Genomic DNA, 14,636 nt, shown 5'->3' with positions numbered 1-14,636 from the left:
CTGTAGGATACGGCCAGGGTGAGGGGATGTCCTTCTGTGATCAGATGGCAAACGGTTCTGACTTCCGTCTTGCTAGAAGCAAGTTGTCACTTCAGGGAGGCCCACATGGCCAGGGATTGAGTGGAATCAACAGCCAGTGAACAAGCCTAGAAGCGGACGCCTTCCCCAGCTCTGTGCGACACCTTGACTGCAGCCTTGCCAGAGGTTGTGAAACACAGGACCCGGCTAGGCTAAGCTGCACCTGGATTCCTGACCCACCGAAAAATGATAAACATGTGTTGCTTTAAGTGGCTACATTTGGGGCAATTTGTTACATAGCAGTAGCTAATGAATACAGCCTGCCTTCTGTCTCAGGCCGGGCATTCCAGGGCATTGCTTGAGTTGGGTGACAGTAGTGAGTGCCACTTGTTTACGTGGGTGGCCCAAGGATGCTGGCATAAGGATGCCCGCAAAGCCCCTGCCACAGTAACCAGGACAGCTGTAAGGAAACTAGACAACACGAAATCTCATGGGTTCACGAATTCAGCATGAGCCCAGCCCTGGTGCCTGGTGACATCTACTCATCCTGCTTCCACCTGAGGGTCTCGTGGAATCCGTGCTGTCCCATCCAGACCACATTAGACCCAATGTGCCCTCAGGAGTCATCAAGCATTTTCTGTGTGCCAGGCGGGTCGGACAGACAATGTAACCATGAAGAAATACCTTCGGTGACTGAAATACCAAAGAGAGGTACTGAGAGATGAAACAGCTTCAAATGGGCCATACCCAGCCTGGGGGGATCCGGGGGGCCTCCCAGAGGAGGTGTGGGCTCGGGCATGAAGCAGAAAGAGAAGGAGACCAGGCCAGGAGAGAGGAGAAGCTGTCCAGGCAGAGGGGAGAGCATATGCAAAGGCCCAGGGGCAGGAGGGACACAGGAGCTCTGCAGGGGGTGGGAAGGGCCACGGGGAGGACTCTGGAGCCACGTTAAGGCTGTGAGCAGCCATCCAGAGGTGGACACAGAAGAGCAGGGCTGCCTGGGTTCAAACTCTGTGACCTCAGCCTCTCGGGGCCTCAGTTTCCCCACGTGTTCACTGGGATGTGTTCACTTGGCCCAGATGGGGTGTTCCAGGCTCACAGCCAGTGGCCCCCTGTGTGCAGATAGATGGGAAGGGGAAGTCATGTTTCAGAACCCGGAGGAAACCCCAGCTCGCCTTGGGGGCCGGTCTCAGCGTGGCCAGCAGAGGACACAGCTGAACCCCAGGGCTGCCCTGGGGCAAGGCTTTAGGGGTGGGCGCTGCAGGGCTGCCCTGCCTGCCGTCCTGGGCTGGAGGGCCCGGGGACCGCTGGGGTGGGCATTTCAGTCCCAGCACTGGAGGCCCCTGTGCGCTGAGCCCCTCATCAGGCCCCTGGGGTCTGAGGTGAGCTCAGGAAAGGGGAGAGGCAGCCCCGCACAGGGGTCAGAGTGGGGTTCATCAGGGGTTCCCACACCCCGCCCTCCCGGCCATGAGATTTCCCGCTTTGTCTCTGGAGCCTCAGTTTCCCCACCTGTAAAATGAGGACGATAGAAGAAACCACTGCAGCGCTTCTGACGATTAAGTGATTGCATTTATTCATTCTATTTATTTTGGCCGCGCCATGCAGCTTGTGGCATCTTAGTTGCCGGACCCGCGCCCTGGGCGGTGAAAGCGCAGCGTCCTAACCACTGGACCGCTAGGGAATTCCCTAAGTGATTTTATATACTTAAGGCACTTCCAACCGTGTCTGGAAAATCCTTAGACCCTCACACCCCGGCAAGGAGGGGGCTATTGACGCGGTGGTGACAGACGAGGAAACCGAAGCAGGAAAGCGACTGGGTGAGGATTCCAAGGGCTCGCTGCGCTGGTGCCGAGTCCGCCCGCCAGGCGCTGGCGGCTCGGGAGGTGGGGTCGTGCGGGGGTCCGGGAGTCAGTGGGGGCCGCCTTCCCCGCCGCGGCCGCTAGGGGCCGCGCGGGCCGCCTGGCAGTGCGCTCGTGCCCCGCCCCCGCCCCGCCTCCCGTCCGCCCCCTGCCCAGAAGGCCCTGCAGGGACGCGGGCGTTCCTCTCCCCAGCTCCCGGGGCGCGCCGTCCAGCTTGCAGCATGAGCGCCCCCGCCGCGACCCCTATCTTCGCACCCGGCGAGAACTGCAGCCCCGCGTGGCGGGCGGCGCCCGCGGCTTACGACGCGTCGGACTCGCACCTGCAGATCCTGGGCAAGCCGGTGATGGAGCGCTGGGAGACCCCCTACATGCACGCGCTGGCGGCCGCCGCCGCCTCCAGAGGTAGCCCCCGACGGGCGCGCGGGGTCGACCGAGGCCGGGGCCGGTGGGACCCGGCGCCCGCCCGCTCTCCAGCGACGTGGCGGAACCTCTGCGCTCCTCTCCTCGCCTGGAAAACGGGGCCGCTCGCGAGGGCAGCGGGGTAGTCCTGGGGCGCTGCGGGCGCCCTGAGTACCGGGAACCCCCTCTCCGGGGGGCACCGAGGCCCCGACCCCGGGAAGGGGTCGGGCTGGGTCGGGGGATGGGTTCTCAGACGCGGAACTCAGCCGCCGGCCCCCCGCCAGATGTCGAGGACAGGGGAGTGGCGGCCTGGCAAGGTGCTGCCCAGGCCCACGTGGGTAATGTTCCTGCCCAGGAGTCGCGGGAGGCCCTGCCCTGGCTAAGAATAGCTCTGGTAAAGCTGAGGCCTGGAGACAGCTGTCGGGGGTGGCCCTGCACCTGGTGTCAGAGCCCGCGGGGTGCCGAGGGCTCCCCACGACCCCCAGAGGCCGGGCGCACCACCTCTGGGCCTCTGTGTTCCCATCTGGCAAATGGGCACAGCCAGTGTCCCTGCATGGTTAGGGCGTTTCTCCCCTCCTCTTTGACCCAAAGGGGCTCGACCCCCGCCCCTCACTGTTCCAGGCCTGGGCCTTGAATCCTGGTCCTCCCTTGCCCTTACTTTGTAGACTTCGTTGTTTGTTGGGGGGGCAGGGGACGCTGCCCAAATCAGGAGATAAGCGCCCTCAGTGCAAACAGCATGGGCCAGGGCTCAAAGTCCAGGGTCTGCCCTGCCCCGTGGGCCAGCCCAGAAGCCGCTGTCCGTGGCCTCCCCGGCAGGCCACCCTCTCTGGCTGCTGGCCCCGGGCCCACACTGTTCCCTCTCAGGGCTGCTGTGTTCTGTCCCACCCCCCACCTTTGCTCTGCCAACCGGTCGCTCCTAGTGGCAGTCGTTTCTCTCTGCCAAGGCCCTGCCCCCGCACCCCCTCCTCCAGGCAGCCTCCCCAGCCCCACCCAGTGTGTAAGGCGTGGGCTGTCTGTCTGCCCAGGGGGCCGGGTGTTGGAGGTGGGCTTTGGCATGGCCATCGCAGCTACGAAGGTGCAGGAGGCCCCCATCGACGAGCACTGGATCATCGAGTGCAATGAGGGCGTCTTCCAGCGGCTCCAGGACTGGGCCCCACGGCAGCCGCACAAGGTGCCCGCCTCTGCCCGAGGTCCCGCTCCTCAGGGGAAAGGCCCTGCCCTCGGAGTGGGTTGGGGACCTGGGGTGGCCACAGACATGGGGGAGGTGGTCTTCTCTCTTGGGAGTTCCTCTGCCCCCTCCCTTGCAACAGGTGGAGAAGTCCTGGGCCCCCTTTGACCCTCAGCCTTCTCTTTCTTTCTCCCCTGCGCCAAGGTGGTTCCCTTGAAAGGCCTGTGGGAGGAGGTGGCGCCCACCCTGCCAGACAGTCACTTCGATGGTGAGGGGCTCTGGGCACTGGGCGGGGTCCTCTGCCTGGATTGCCAGCCCCTCCTTTGCCTGCTTCTGAAGCACACATGCCTTGATGTGTCACTGGGGTGGCAGAGCCCGGGGGGCAGGCACGGACACACATACAGGAGCCTGGCACTCAGGTGCGTGGACACCTCAAGAACGACCAGATGGGACACAATTCGTAGGGCCGGCTGCAGCATAGCAAACTCTGGGTTCCCGGCCGCCTCAACTTGCAGCCAGCGTCCTGACCACGTGGCTTCTGTCTTCCCGAGCAGGGATCCTGTACGACACGTACCCGCTGTCTGAGGAGACCTGGCACACGCACCAGTTCAACTTCATTCGGGTAGGATCGCTTGCGGTGGGACGGGGTCTGCCAGCCCTAAGGTGGGGGTCAGCCCAGTGGGCGCGCCTGCCGTCCACACAGGAGGCACCTCTCCTTCCGCCGTTCCCCTGACCTGGCGGGAGGCCCGCTGGGAACGCCTCTGCCCACCCCCACCCCCTCCTGACCACTGTCCCCCCACACCCCCGGCCAGGACCATGCCTTCCGCCTGCTGAAGCCGGGGGGCGTCCTTACCTACTGCAACCTCACCTCCTGGGGGGAGCTGATGAAGTCCAAGTACTCGGACATCACCACCATGTTCGAGGTGCCGCAGCCTGGGCGCTCCCTGCCCCGCCCCCCGCCCCCCCTACGCCCCCGGCAGCGACTTTGGGTGGGGAGGCAGCTGGGGTCACCTGTGACCTGGGGAGGGTCCCTTGCCGCTGGCCCTGGGGGCTCATCTCTTGGGTGGACTCTGCGCCTCCACTTGTAAATCAGGAGAGGTTTCTCCCTAGCTCAAGGACCTTAGATGGCTCCCCAGTGCCCTCGGGATACAGGAATTCAGCCCAAGGTCCCCAGCGGCATCCCCTCACTCTGCCCTCCTTCACCCGGGGTGCATCTTTATGGGTCTAGCCACCCCTTGTCTTGGGCCTTTGCCCACTCGGTTCCCTCTGCCTGCGAGGACGTGTGGGTGAGCAGCCTGGTGATACCCCATGACAGCCAGGAAGCTGTGTGTGGACACCTGGAGATTCCCACCCAGACCTGGGCTTCAGCATTTTCTTAGCAGCCCCGCCCAGCCCCCAAGGGCCTTGGCACTTGTAGGGGTGGCTGGCAGGGTGTCTCCTGAGGCCCCAGGGCCCTGGAGGTGACTCGGCACCTCCCTCTGGCCAGGAGACACAGGTGCCAGCCCTGCTGGAAGCGGGCTTCCGGCCGGAGAACATCCACACGCAGGTCATGGAGCTGGTCCCACCGGCCGACTGCCGCTATTACGCCTTCCCGCAGATGATCACGCCCCTGGTCACCAAGCACTGAGCCCACTGGGCCCACTGGCTCAGCTGCCCACGCCACCCTGGGGGCTCTGGGCTTCAGGAACCCCTAATCCCCAGACCCCTACTGAGCGCCTTCGTGGCCGGGAGTGCAGGCTCTGGCCCCTCGGCCCTGGTCCAGACCCACACCAGCCGCATGACCAGCAAGCTTCCCTAACCTTCGCTGCAAGGGGACGACCACTACCTTCCTACCATGGTCCTGAGAATGAAATAAACGCTAACACTGGGTTTAGCCAATCAGCACGAAGACACAAACGTGTGCTTGCTTTACTCTTCCTGCCCCTCCAAAAAAAAGTGAAAGGAAAGAAACCTGTTAAATTGACCACCACCGAGACACTGGCTATACCACTCCAAAGTGTCTGATCCTGCCTCTGACCCCCCCGCCGTGCCCACTGCAGACATTGCCAATTAGTCACCCACAGCCCCTCCCGCCCTCCCTCTGGTGGGCAGCTGGGGTCCCCAGAGGAGGTGGAACTAGGTCAGGACCTCATAGCAGGTGGCAGCCCCAAGGCCCAGACCCTCTGGTCCCACCCAGTCAGGCTGCACCACGATGCCTCGCTCTGAGTCGACGCCCCTCCAGCCCCAGCGCAGGGACACCCTGGCTCCGTCTGCCCTGGGCCCTGGTGCCCGGCTGGTCGCCGCGGTGCCATCTGCTTCACCCCAACCCGCTCTTGGACGCGTCCACTCCCCTCCTTCATGGGTGGGGCCTCCCACTGGGCCACGCTGGGCCCGGCTGTCCACTCCAGGGGCCTCGGCATCTCCATGCACAAGAGAGACAGGCCTGACCCCGCCAAGCAGCACTCGCCCCGCCCACCTCCCGGGCCCCACCCCCGGCCCACACCCCACGTGGAGCAGGGGCAACCAGGCGGGTTTATCGGGTTTATTGACCGCCTCTGGAGTAACGGCGCAGACGCTGCAGGGCGGCCAGGCGGCTGGCACTACCTGCGGTACCAGATCTGGAGCCTCTTCTCGCGTTTGATCTTCTTCTGCAGCTGCAGGATGCCATAGAGCAGGGCCTCAGCCGTGGGCGGGCAGCCTGGGGGCGGGTGACACCTCAGTCTCCCTGCCCTTCCCCCTCCCCTCCGCTCTGCTCCAGGTGGGGGCAACCAGGCCACTTCCCAGGGTGGGGAGGGGCAAGACGGGGCTCTGCCCCAGCAGCCTGTTAGGTCTGCACCAAGAGAGCTGGGGGGCTTGGCCCATCACGGGAAAGGAGCCAGAGGGGGGCAGGGTGGGCAGATGCTGACCCCAGGGCCGACCTCCCAGCCAGGATGAGCGAGGCCTGGGCTGCCCCTCCCAGGCCGAGCTGCCCTGTCCCGGGCCCTCCCGCCACGTGACCTAGCTCGGGACCCGGGAGGACAATGTGGGCTGCCTGCCGACCCCCAGGCCACGCCGGCGTCCAGTGAGGACCCTTGGAAAGGAACGGGGCAGACTTCAGGCTGGGAAACCCTCCAGGGACAGCGGGGGGAAAGGCTGCGGTGCCACTCTTTATTCTTGTACCCAAATCTGCTTATTCTTAAAAGGGGGCGAGCTGTCTCAGTGGGGCTGTGGGGATTCTGTGAGTTGGGTGAGGGCCGCGTGGGCGCCACCTGGGGGCTCACCTGGCACGTAGATGTCCACGGGCACGATACGGTCGCAGCCCCGCACCACAGAGTAGGAGTAGTGGTAGTAGCCGCCTCCGTTGGCGCAGCTGGTGGGGAGGGGAGCGCCGGCCGTGAGAGCCTCTCCAGCGACCCCGGCCTCCGTCCCTCCTCGCAGCCCCCAACCCGCACCCCCTTCCAACCTCAAGCAGGTGCCAGGCGGTCAGGAAAGGGCAAGACTGGGACACAAGTCACAGGAAAGACAGTGGCCACCTGAGACCTTCTGTGGGACTGGGTAGGACAGAAACAAACGGTGGGGCTGTGAACAGATGACGCTCAGTGAGAGAAGCCAGACGTGAAAGGACACAGCGTGTGACTCCATTGATGGGAAACGTCCAGGACAGGCCAGTCCACAGACACAGAGTGCGTTCCTGGTTGTCAGGGGCTGTGGGAGGGGGTGGGGAGTGACTGGTGATGGGGACGGGGCTTCTATTGGGGTGATGGAATGCTCTGGAATTAGATACAGATGATGATTACACAACACTAAGAATGCATTAAAATCCACAAAATTGTACGTTTTGAAAACGTGAACTTTGTAGTATGTGAATTCTACCTCAACCAAAAAAGTCAGGTGACTAAATGTCTTTTAATGATATGGAGAAATGAGGTGCTGGCTAGATGGTGAGGAGGCTGCAACGCCCCCCCCCCCCAGCAGAACGTCCTTCCTGTGGTCATAACACAGAAACGACGAAAATGGACAGGCTATTGGGGTGGCGGAGCAACTGTAACAGGACAGAAGGGGACGTTCTGGACGACCCCGATCAGAAAGCAGCACAGAAACGAGACTGGAAGAGACAAGCCAGCATGTCACCGGCGGGTCTGTTGCTGGAGCCCCCGCCCCGCCCCGCCGGGCACTCACCTCCCCATAGACACGACGTAGCGAGGCTCTGGCATCTGGTCGTAGACCTGGAAGAGACGGGGGTCTGCGTGCAGCTCGAGCCTGGGGGGGGGGGGGTTGGGGGAGGGGGAGGGGAAGGGGGTGGAGGGTGGAGGGTGGGGTTGACGGTGGGGCCCACCTTGCGGAGCGCGGGGGCCATCTTGTTGGTGAGCGTCCCAGCCACGATCATCACGTCGGACTGGCGGGGGCTGGCGCGGAAGACCACGCCAAAGCGGTCCATGTCGTAGCGGGGCGCTGCCATGTGCATCATCTCCACGGCGCAGCAGGCCAGGCCAAAGGTCATGGGCCACAGGGAGCTCTGCAGGGCGGGGCAGTTGGCCCGTGAGTGGACGAGTGGCCCACCGTGTTTAAAGAAATTGGACGATTTCACATAGAAAAATCTGTTTCTAGCCTTTTCTGGGCCCTGCCCACAGCAACCATGTGACCTCCAGACCCCGAAGGCTGCCCTGGACACTGGTCATCGGCCTGAGCCTGATGCCCCAGCCCAGGACTGTGTGACAGGAGGGCCAAATGAGTTAGGCCCTTGGGTCTACACTTCCCAGCAGCCACATTACCAAAAAGAAGAACAGACAAAAATAAAACCAAGTGCAACTAGCTTTAATAATATAGTCCACATAACCCAGCATATCCTAAATCCCAGCCTCCAACATGGGCACTTGCTGCTCTGAGTGCCCAGTGGCCACCCACGGCACAGATCTAGACCCTGGGGCTCAGCACCCTGGAGGGTCTTGTTCCCAACACCGCCTGGACTCAAAGTGCCAATTCCTCCAGGAAGCCCTCCTGGATGCCCTCTGACTTCCCTCCATCCTTTGGTGCCCGATATCGCCCTGGCCCCCACCCACAAGCTGTTCTCCACCAGAGCTTTCTCTGCTTGTCTGTGTCCAGTCTGGGATCTGGCCAAGGTCCCTGCTGCCCTGTGGATGTCCCAATTCAGGTGACAGGGCTCGGGTCACACAGCGGGCAAGGGCTGCCCAACACGGCAGGGCCATGACTCCACAGCGCACGGCCACAGCAACCATCACCGCCCTGGAGCTGTGGGCCTGGAGGGACACTCGCTGTGGACTCGCTGGTCACACACAGACACCAGGACAGCACCAGCCCGCCCGTCAATGGGGGATTGTTACCCAGCCGGGCGCCCCGAGAGCACTGAAAGGAACCACTGTCCTGGGACAGAGGACACATGTCCAGGGGGAGACATGGACACACACGTGAGCACGCAGACTGTCCCACGGCCAGTGTGGGGGTGGGGTGGGGGATTAGGATATTTGCTGGGAAGGAGCTACTGTTTCCATCGTGTATTTCCAGTTAAAAACATGGGTTTTACGTTAAGAGAGAAAAGAGAGGAATGAACAGAAGATGAAAGGAGAAGAACAGGAGGGAGGTGGCTCATCTTCTCTGGGGGCCGATGCGGGGGGCAGGGAGCACCGAGGGAAGTCAGGCCAGGAACTGCTGGGGGCAGGGCAGGGGTCCTGAGACAGAATCAAAGCCACAGGTCCCCACACGGAGGGGCCCTGGGGGAGTCCGGCCCACTCCGTAGCCACGGGAGCGTGGCTGAGCAGCCAGAGGGGGCCCCACGGACGCAGACGGGGAGAGGCTCACCCGGCGGGCCCAGTTGATGAGGTCGTCCAGCTTGGCCACCACATATTCGCCCCGGCTGCTGGGAAGGGCGGCGGGTTTGGGGACCACGGCTCCGGCCTGGGACACGGCGGGGTGGGTGCTGGGCACGGGACACACAGCAAGGGGAGGCGTCAGCCAGGCAGGTATCCCCGGCCAGGCCCAGCCCAGAGCAGCCTCTCAGAGGGCAGGACAAAGCCGTGGTCACGGTGGGTCCCCAGAGCAGAACTGGGAGTAGCCGTGAGGCCAGGTCTGCAGCAGCCCTGCGCCCCAGCCTGGGGCAGGACACGCCTGCTCAACACTGGAGTGAAAGATGGTGTGGACAGGCGTCTACCGCCTCACTGAGGCCCAGCACGACCCTGTCCTCTCGGGGACTGTTTCCCCATCTGGAAAACAGGCTCGGCTGACATACTCTTTAGCGAGGGCCCTCCTGGTCTGGAGTTGTGCAGCCACTGGCCTGGGCGCACAGGAGCGGGCTGGGCAGGACTCTGAGGGCAGGGACCCCCTCACATACCCTGCTGGGTGGTGGGAGTGCCCCGGAGTTGCCACAGGCTGCTGCTGTGCTGGGGTGGGGGGATGGGGGACTTCAGGGTGTGTGGGCTCCCAGGAAGGCTGGCCTCACCTGCTCGGGCTGTCAGCGGCCGAGCTCTGATGGACCCCGCGCACCTGCAGAGCCGCGCCCACGCCGGAGCTGCGGGGAGACAGACCGCCCATGACTAGGAGCCCGGGGCGCCCCAACACACTGTGACAGGGTTACCCCGGGGCCAGGATGGGGAAACTGACCAGGGGGTCAAACCCAACCCACCGCCGGTTTTCGTAAATAAAGTTTTTTTTTTTTTTAATTTATTTATTTTATTTTTGGCTGTGTTGGGTCTTCGTTGCTGCGAGCGAGCTATAAATAAAGTTTTATTGACACATAACCACACCCATTCACTTCCTTGGTGTCTGGGACTGTTTTTACAGAGGCAGAGCCAAAAACCGTTTACCGTTTGGCCCTTTACGGAAAAAAAAAATCTGCTGATCCCTGGTCTAGAGAGTGCCTGGTTTTCATTTGATACTTCCCTCATTTTCCCCGTCTTCCCTTTGCTTTGCAGTGAGTGTGTATTTTATTCGTAGGAAAAAGGCCTTATCAAAACAAACAGCCCAAATCCGAGGGCCTGGCAGCCACCTGCCTTACTGTCCCAAGGAGGCCTGCACGGGGCTGCCATCAGAGCAAACGTGCTGAATGCCTTTCGTGCGCCAGGTAGCAACTGGGCTCTGAGGGTACTAGGGCAGGGAGACGTGGGGCTGGATGCCAGGCGGCCCCTGGCCTGGTGCTGATGGAGGGCCCGCCCGGATATGAGGCCCCCTGACAGCCCCCTCTGAGCCCCTCCCTGCCAGGGCCTCACTGCGGGGTGTTAGGATCAGAGATGCAGACATGCAGGCAGGAAGGCAGGCACTCACCGAAGAGCAAGGGTCCCGCGGAGCAGGCCGGGAGCTGCAGAAAGAACCACAGGGTTGGGGCAGTGAGTTGTGGCAGCACCAGAGGCCACAAACGGCCCAGAGGGTCCAGCCTCCAGGTGTTTGCCCTTCAGGCCCCCCACGTTGTGCGTCCGCCCTCTCACTCTCAGGCTCTCTACATTCCATTTAACAAACAGTTGATAAAGAGCAATCTTTCAGGGGAATTCCCTGGTGGTCCAGTGGTTAGGACTCCACGCTTCCACTGCAGGGGGCCCGGCTTCGATCCCTGGTCGGGGAGCTAAGATCCCGCAAACCGCAAGGTGTAGCCAAAAAAAAAAAAAAAAAAAAAAAAAAAGTGATCTTTCAGAATGTGAACCAGACAGCGTCATTCCCCTGCTTCCAACCGCGCACTCCACATCAGAGATCAGAGCCACCTTCCCTTTCATCAGGCATGTCAGCGTCCCTCCTGTCTCAGCGCCTTTGCACTGGCCGTCCCCTCTGCCTGGAGCACCCCTTTCATGGGGCAGCTTTCAGCTCAAACGCCTGGGTCTACGCTCGCTCCCCACGCCCTCTCGATCCTGTCACCCTGTTCTATTTCTATCCACGTGTCCTCCTGTGGCGCCTGCCTCCCCCCGATGCTAGGGCCTCCCTGGGTTCCCCAGTGTCTGTCTCGGCCTTGGCTCAGCCTGACAGGCAAGTGTCAAGTCAACAAACCCACAGACATCAGCGAGGCTCCAAGCCCTGGGCTGGGAGTTCCGGGGTTTCAGAGGCTGGGCAAGGAGTCCAGGCTAACAGCCCAGCCCCGGACTCTGGAGCAAGCTGCCCCTCTCTGAGCCTCAGCTCCCCCACCTGAAAATGTAGGGCTTTGGGTAATCTCACAGCACAGTAAATGCCCTTCACCTCCAAGGTGAGGGGATTCCAGCCTCTGGACCAGACGTTCTTAGCAAGGGGCCGCTGGTGAGGATTCAGCAGACCGGTGAGCTTGCACGGGAAAGAAAAATATCCTCTTTATTGTCACCAACGTCTTGCTGAAAATTGGCCTTTCCTTAAAATCTGAGTGTAGCCAAAACTACAGCAGTATTAGCGAGACTGAGGCTTTTCACCAACAGAAATGACAGTGGTTTCCTAACACCGACATAGAGGCTGCAGCCAACTCTGTGTAAAGGAACGTGTCCACTTCTCACTCCTTCAAAGTCACAGCAGTAGGCAGATCCGCCACCTCGGCTTTCCAGGCATGAATAATGAAGCACCTGGACTGCGAACTGACCCCCGGTTCCCAGACAGTATCCTGGCAACAGTCAGTATAACCGCTTTCCTTTGCAACCCTGTGAATCCATCCTATGCGTTTAATCGCTAATCGGAAAAAAGGTCCCCGGAGCAGCCCGGGTTTGGACGTCTTCTCTGCGGGTGACCGTCCCCTTCCCGGGGTGGCAGGGTGCCCCGGGGTCGCGTCCCTGCCCGGCCAGGCCGCGTGACCTCCAGCGGTTCCAGCCGCTCTCTGGGCCTCAGTTTCCTCAGATGTCGGGGCTGCTGCCCCCTCGCCGCCTCCTCCCGGAAACTTCAAGGGCACCATCCCGGGCCAAGCCTGGGTTCCTCCGGCTCCCGCCCCGGCTCCCTCCCGAGGCTGAGAGCCTGCGTCGCCCTCGGCCTCCGCTTCCCCAGGCGGCCGGGCGGAAAGGCGCCCGGAGCGACCCAAGCCCCGACCCCGCCGCCCCGACCAGCTCACCCGCCAGCGCCGCCATCTCGGCCTCGGCCTTCAGACAACCTCTATGGTCCGTCCTCTTCAGAGCTCCGGGTCCCCAGGGCCGTCGCCCAAAGTGCCTCGGCTCGTGCTCGGAAACCGGAACTCGGGCGGGGACGTTCCGCCTCTGTGGAATCCCCCCCGCCGCGCGCCGCCGGACGCCCCACGCAGGATAGAAGGATACGGAAGTGCGCGGGGAGGGTCGTGGCAAAAGAAGGCGAGCCGAGCCGTCCACTCTCTTGTTACCCGGGGAAGGAAAAGCGCAAGTCCGTCCCTGGGTGGGCTCGAACCACCAACCTTTCGGTTAACAGCCGAACGCGCTAACCGATTGCGCCACAGAGACGGTGCTGTGACCTGTTTTCAGGCGCGACCCTACGAGGCATGCGCGGCCCGCAGGGGCTGCCCGAGCTGCGCCTGCAAGCAAGCGGCTCAGCGTGGGGCGGAGTCGGGGGCGGGAACAACCCCTGCTGCGCAGCCGAAATAGCTCAGTTGGGAGAGCGTTAGACTGAAGATCTAAAGGTCCCTGGTTCGATCCCGGGTTTCGGCAGGCGTTTTGGCGCCCCCAGCGAACAGCGTTCTTTTTTGCTCCAAGCTGATCCAGCTTCTCCCAGCACTTTTACCCAGAATGTGTCGATTTTGACCTTTCCTCCCCAGAATACTCTCCATTCTTCAGATGAGGAGCTGGGCTGCTGGCTCATGCCAACGCGGGAGCGCTTAGAACAAAGCCTCATCCCCACCCACCCCGGTCCACCCCCAAAACTATGATCCCAGCCCAAATGACCCCCTTCCCCACTCCCATTTACAATATTTTTTAAGTGGCAGGATTAGAACGAATGTAATTGTCAAAAGGAACACTACTGAATACCAAAGGCGCCAAAAGGGAGTTCCCAGAGACACCTTCTGCTCGGATGTCATTTAACTGTGACAGTCCTGCTGGGTACCTATTCTGCCCATTTTACAATACGTATGGGGAAACTGAGGTTCCCCCGTTCCCAACAGGGGAATGCAGGTGAGGAGCAGGGCTGGCTCCTGGCGAGGGAGGACCACGCCAGGTGTGTCCTGGAGCCGGACTGCACGGTCCCGGGAAGGGGAGGCGGGGCGCCGGTTGGTGTCACCATCCCGGTGGTGACATACAGGAGAAAAGAGCGGGGCTGGGCCGAGGGCCCGGTCTGTTGGGAATCCTACACCTCCTTGCCCTCCGTTCCCACAACCGGCCAGGTTGTGGAGCTGGAATTTTTTAATTAAAATAAACCGTGTACTTCCAAATAGTTTGATTCAGAGAAAAGTCGCAAACCTAGTACAGAGTTCGCTGTACTCATCACCCAGTCTCTCCTACTGCTAACATTTTACACTGACGTTAACAATTCATGACCCAATGTGTTACATCGCCAACTCATGTCCAGGCATTATTCAGGCTCCTGTTTTCTCCTAACGTTCCTTGTCCCGTGAGCCAGGCACCTGGGAGCCGAGCCCCCAGCCTCATTGGAGCCTTCAGACATCTGACTGCGACCTCCTGAGACCACAGAACAGCCCAGTCAAGAGAGAATGTTGCTTCCAGCCGCCAGGGGCCGGTTCACTGCTAAGGCAGGGATGGATAACTAATACAGGAGGGGCAATCAGCTGTCAGGGTGATGGATTGGATGGGGAGGGGAGGTGGATAGGGGAGGTAAGAGCCTGCATCAGGAAACTGGGGGGTCAAGGGAGAGCCCTGAAACGGAGAAGCAGGTCTGATAGGGCAGGGAGTTAACAGAGTGATAGGGCAGGGAGTTAACAGAGGGTTCACCATAATTCCAGGAACAGTGAGGGTCAGTGAGGGGGTGAGGGGCAGATGGGTAGGTGGGGAGGAGGTGGGGGGGAGAGGAGGGGGAGCCAGGGCTGGAGGAGGTGGGGAGCAGGACCTGGAAGGGGTGGAGCACGGGCAGGAGGATGCGGGGAGCAGGAGCTGCGAGGGTAGCCGGGACAGGAAAGCCTGGCCGTAGAAGCCATGCATTGGGGGGAGGGGCACTGACCACACTGCACAGACGTGCCTGTCTGATTTGAGATTCTGTGTGTGTGTGCATCCCTCGTCTTAATCAATTTCCTAGATAAATGATAGACTTAAAAGAGGTGCTGGGGTGGGATAGGGAGGGTGGGAGGGAGGGAGATGCAAGAGGGAAGAGATATGGGAACATATGTATATGTATAACTGATTCACTTTGTTATAAAGCAGAAACTAACACACCAT

General features: G+C 61.5%; 2 protein-coding genes across 3 annotated transcripts; one reads left to right on the top strand and one right to left on the bottom strand.

The window, feature by feature from the left end:
- The first annotated feature begins 2,007 nt into the window (after positions 1-2,007).
- Positions 2,008-5,308, top strand: GAMT (guanidinoacetate N-methyltransferase). 2 transcript variants are annotated; one of them, XM_082455170.1, is made up of 6 exons: positions 2,010-2,276; positions 3,299-3,444; positions 3,646-3,709; positions 3,996-4,063; positions 4,254-4,364; positions 4,928-5,308. In XM_082455170.1, the coding sequence occupies exons 1-6, from the start codon at positions 2,096-2,098 to the stop codon at positions 5,066-5,068; spliced, it is 711 nt and encodes a 236-aa protein (XP_082311296.1). In that variant the 5' UTR covers positions 2,010-2,095; the 3' UTR covers positions 5,069-5,308. The 2 variants fall into 2 exon arrangements, with proteins under 2 accessions (XP_082311297.1, XP_082311296.1); XM_082455171.1 differs by lacking the exon at positions 4,254-4,364 and having other exon boundaries at positions 2,008-2,276.
- A 639-nt stretch (positions 5,309-5,947) lies between these two features.
- NDUFS7 (NADH:ubiquinone oxidoreductase core subunit S7) lies at positions 5,948-12,721 on the bottom strand. The gene is made up of 8 exons (XM_082455173.1): positions 12,398-12,721; positions 10,675-10,708; positions 9,854-9,922; positions 9,217-9,334; positions 7,736-7,915; positions 7,579-7,625; positions 6,681-6,769; positions 5,948-6,118 (listed from the first exon to the last, which is right to left on the bottom strand). Exons 1-8 carry the CDS (start codon positions 12,411-12,413, stop codon positions 6,021-6,023), a joined length of 651 nt encoding a protein of 216 aa, XP_082311299.1. The 5' UTR covers positions 12,414-12,721; the 3' UTR covers positions 5,948-6,020.
- Between the last annotated feature and the right edge of the window lie 1,915 nt (positions 12,722-14,636).

This window comes from Balaenoptera physalus, assembly GCF_965194825.1.
Source record: "Balaenoptera physalus genome assembly, chromosome: 3".
Lineage (NCBI taxonomy): Eukaryota > Metazoa > Chordata > Mammalia > Artiodactyla > Balaenopteridae > Balaenoptera > Balaenoptera physalus.
This window is presented reverse-complemented; position numbering and strand designations above follow the sequence as displayed.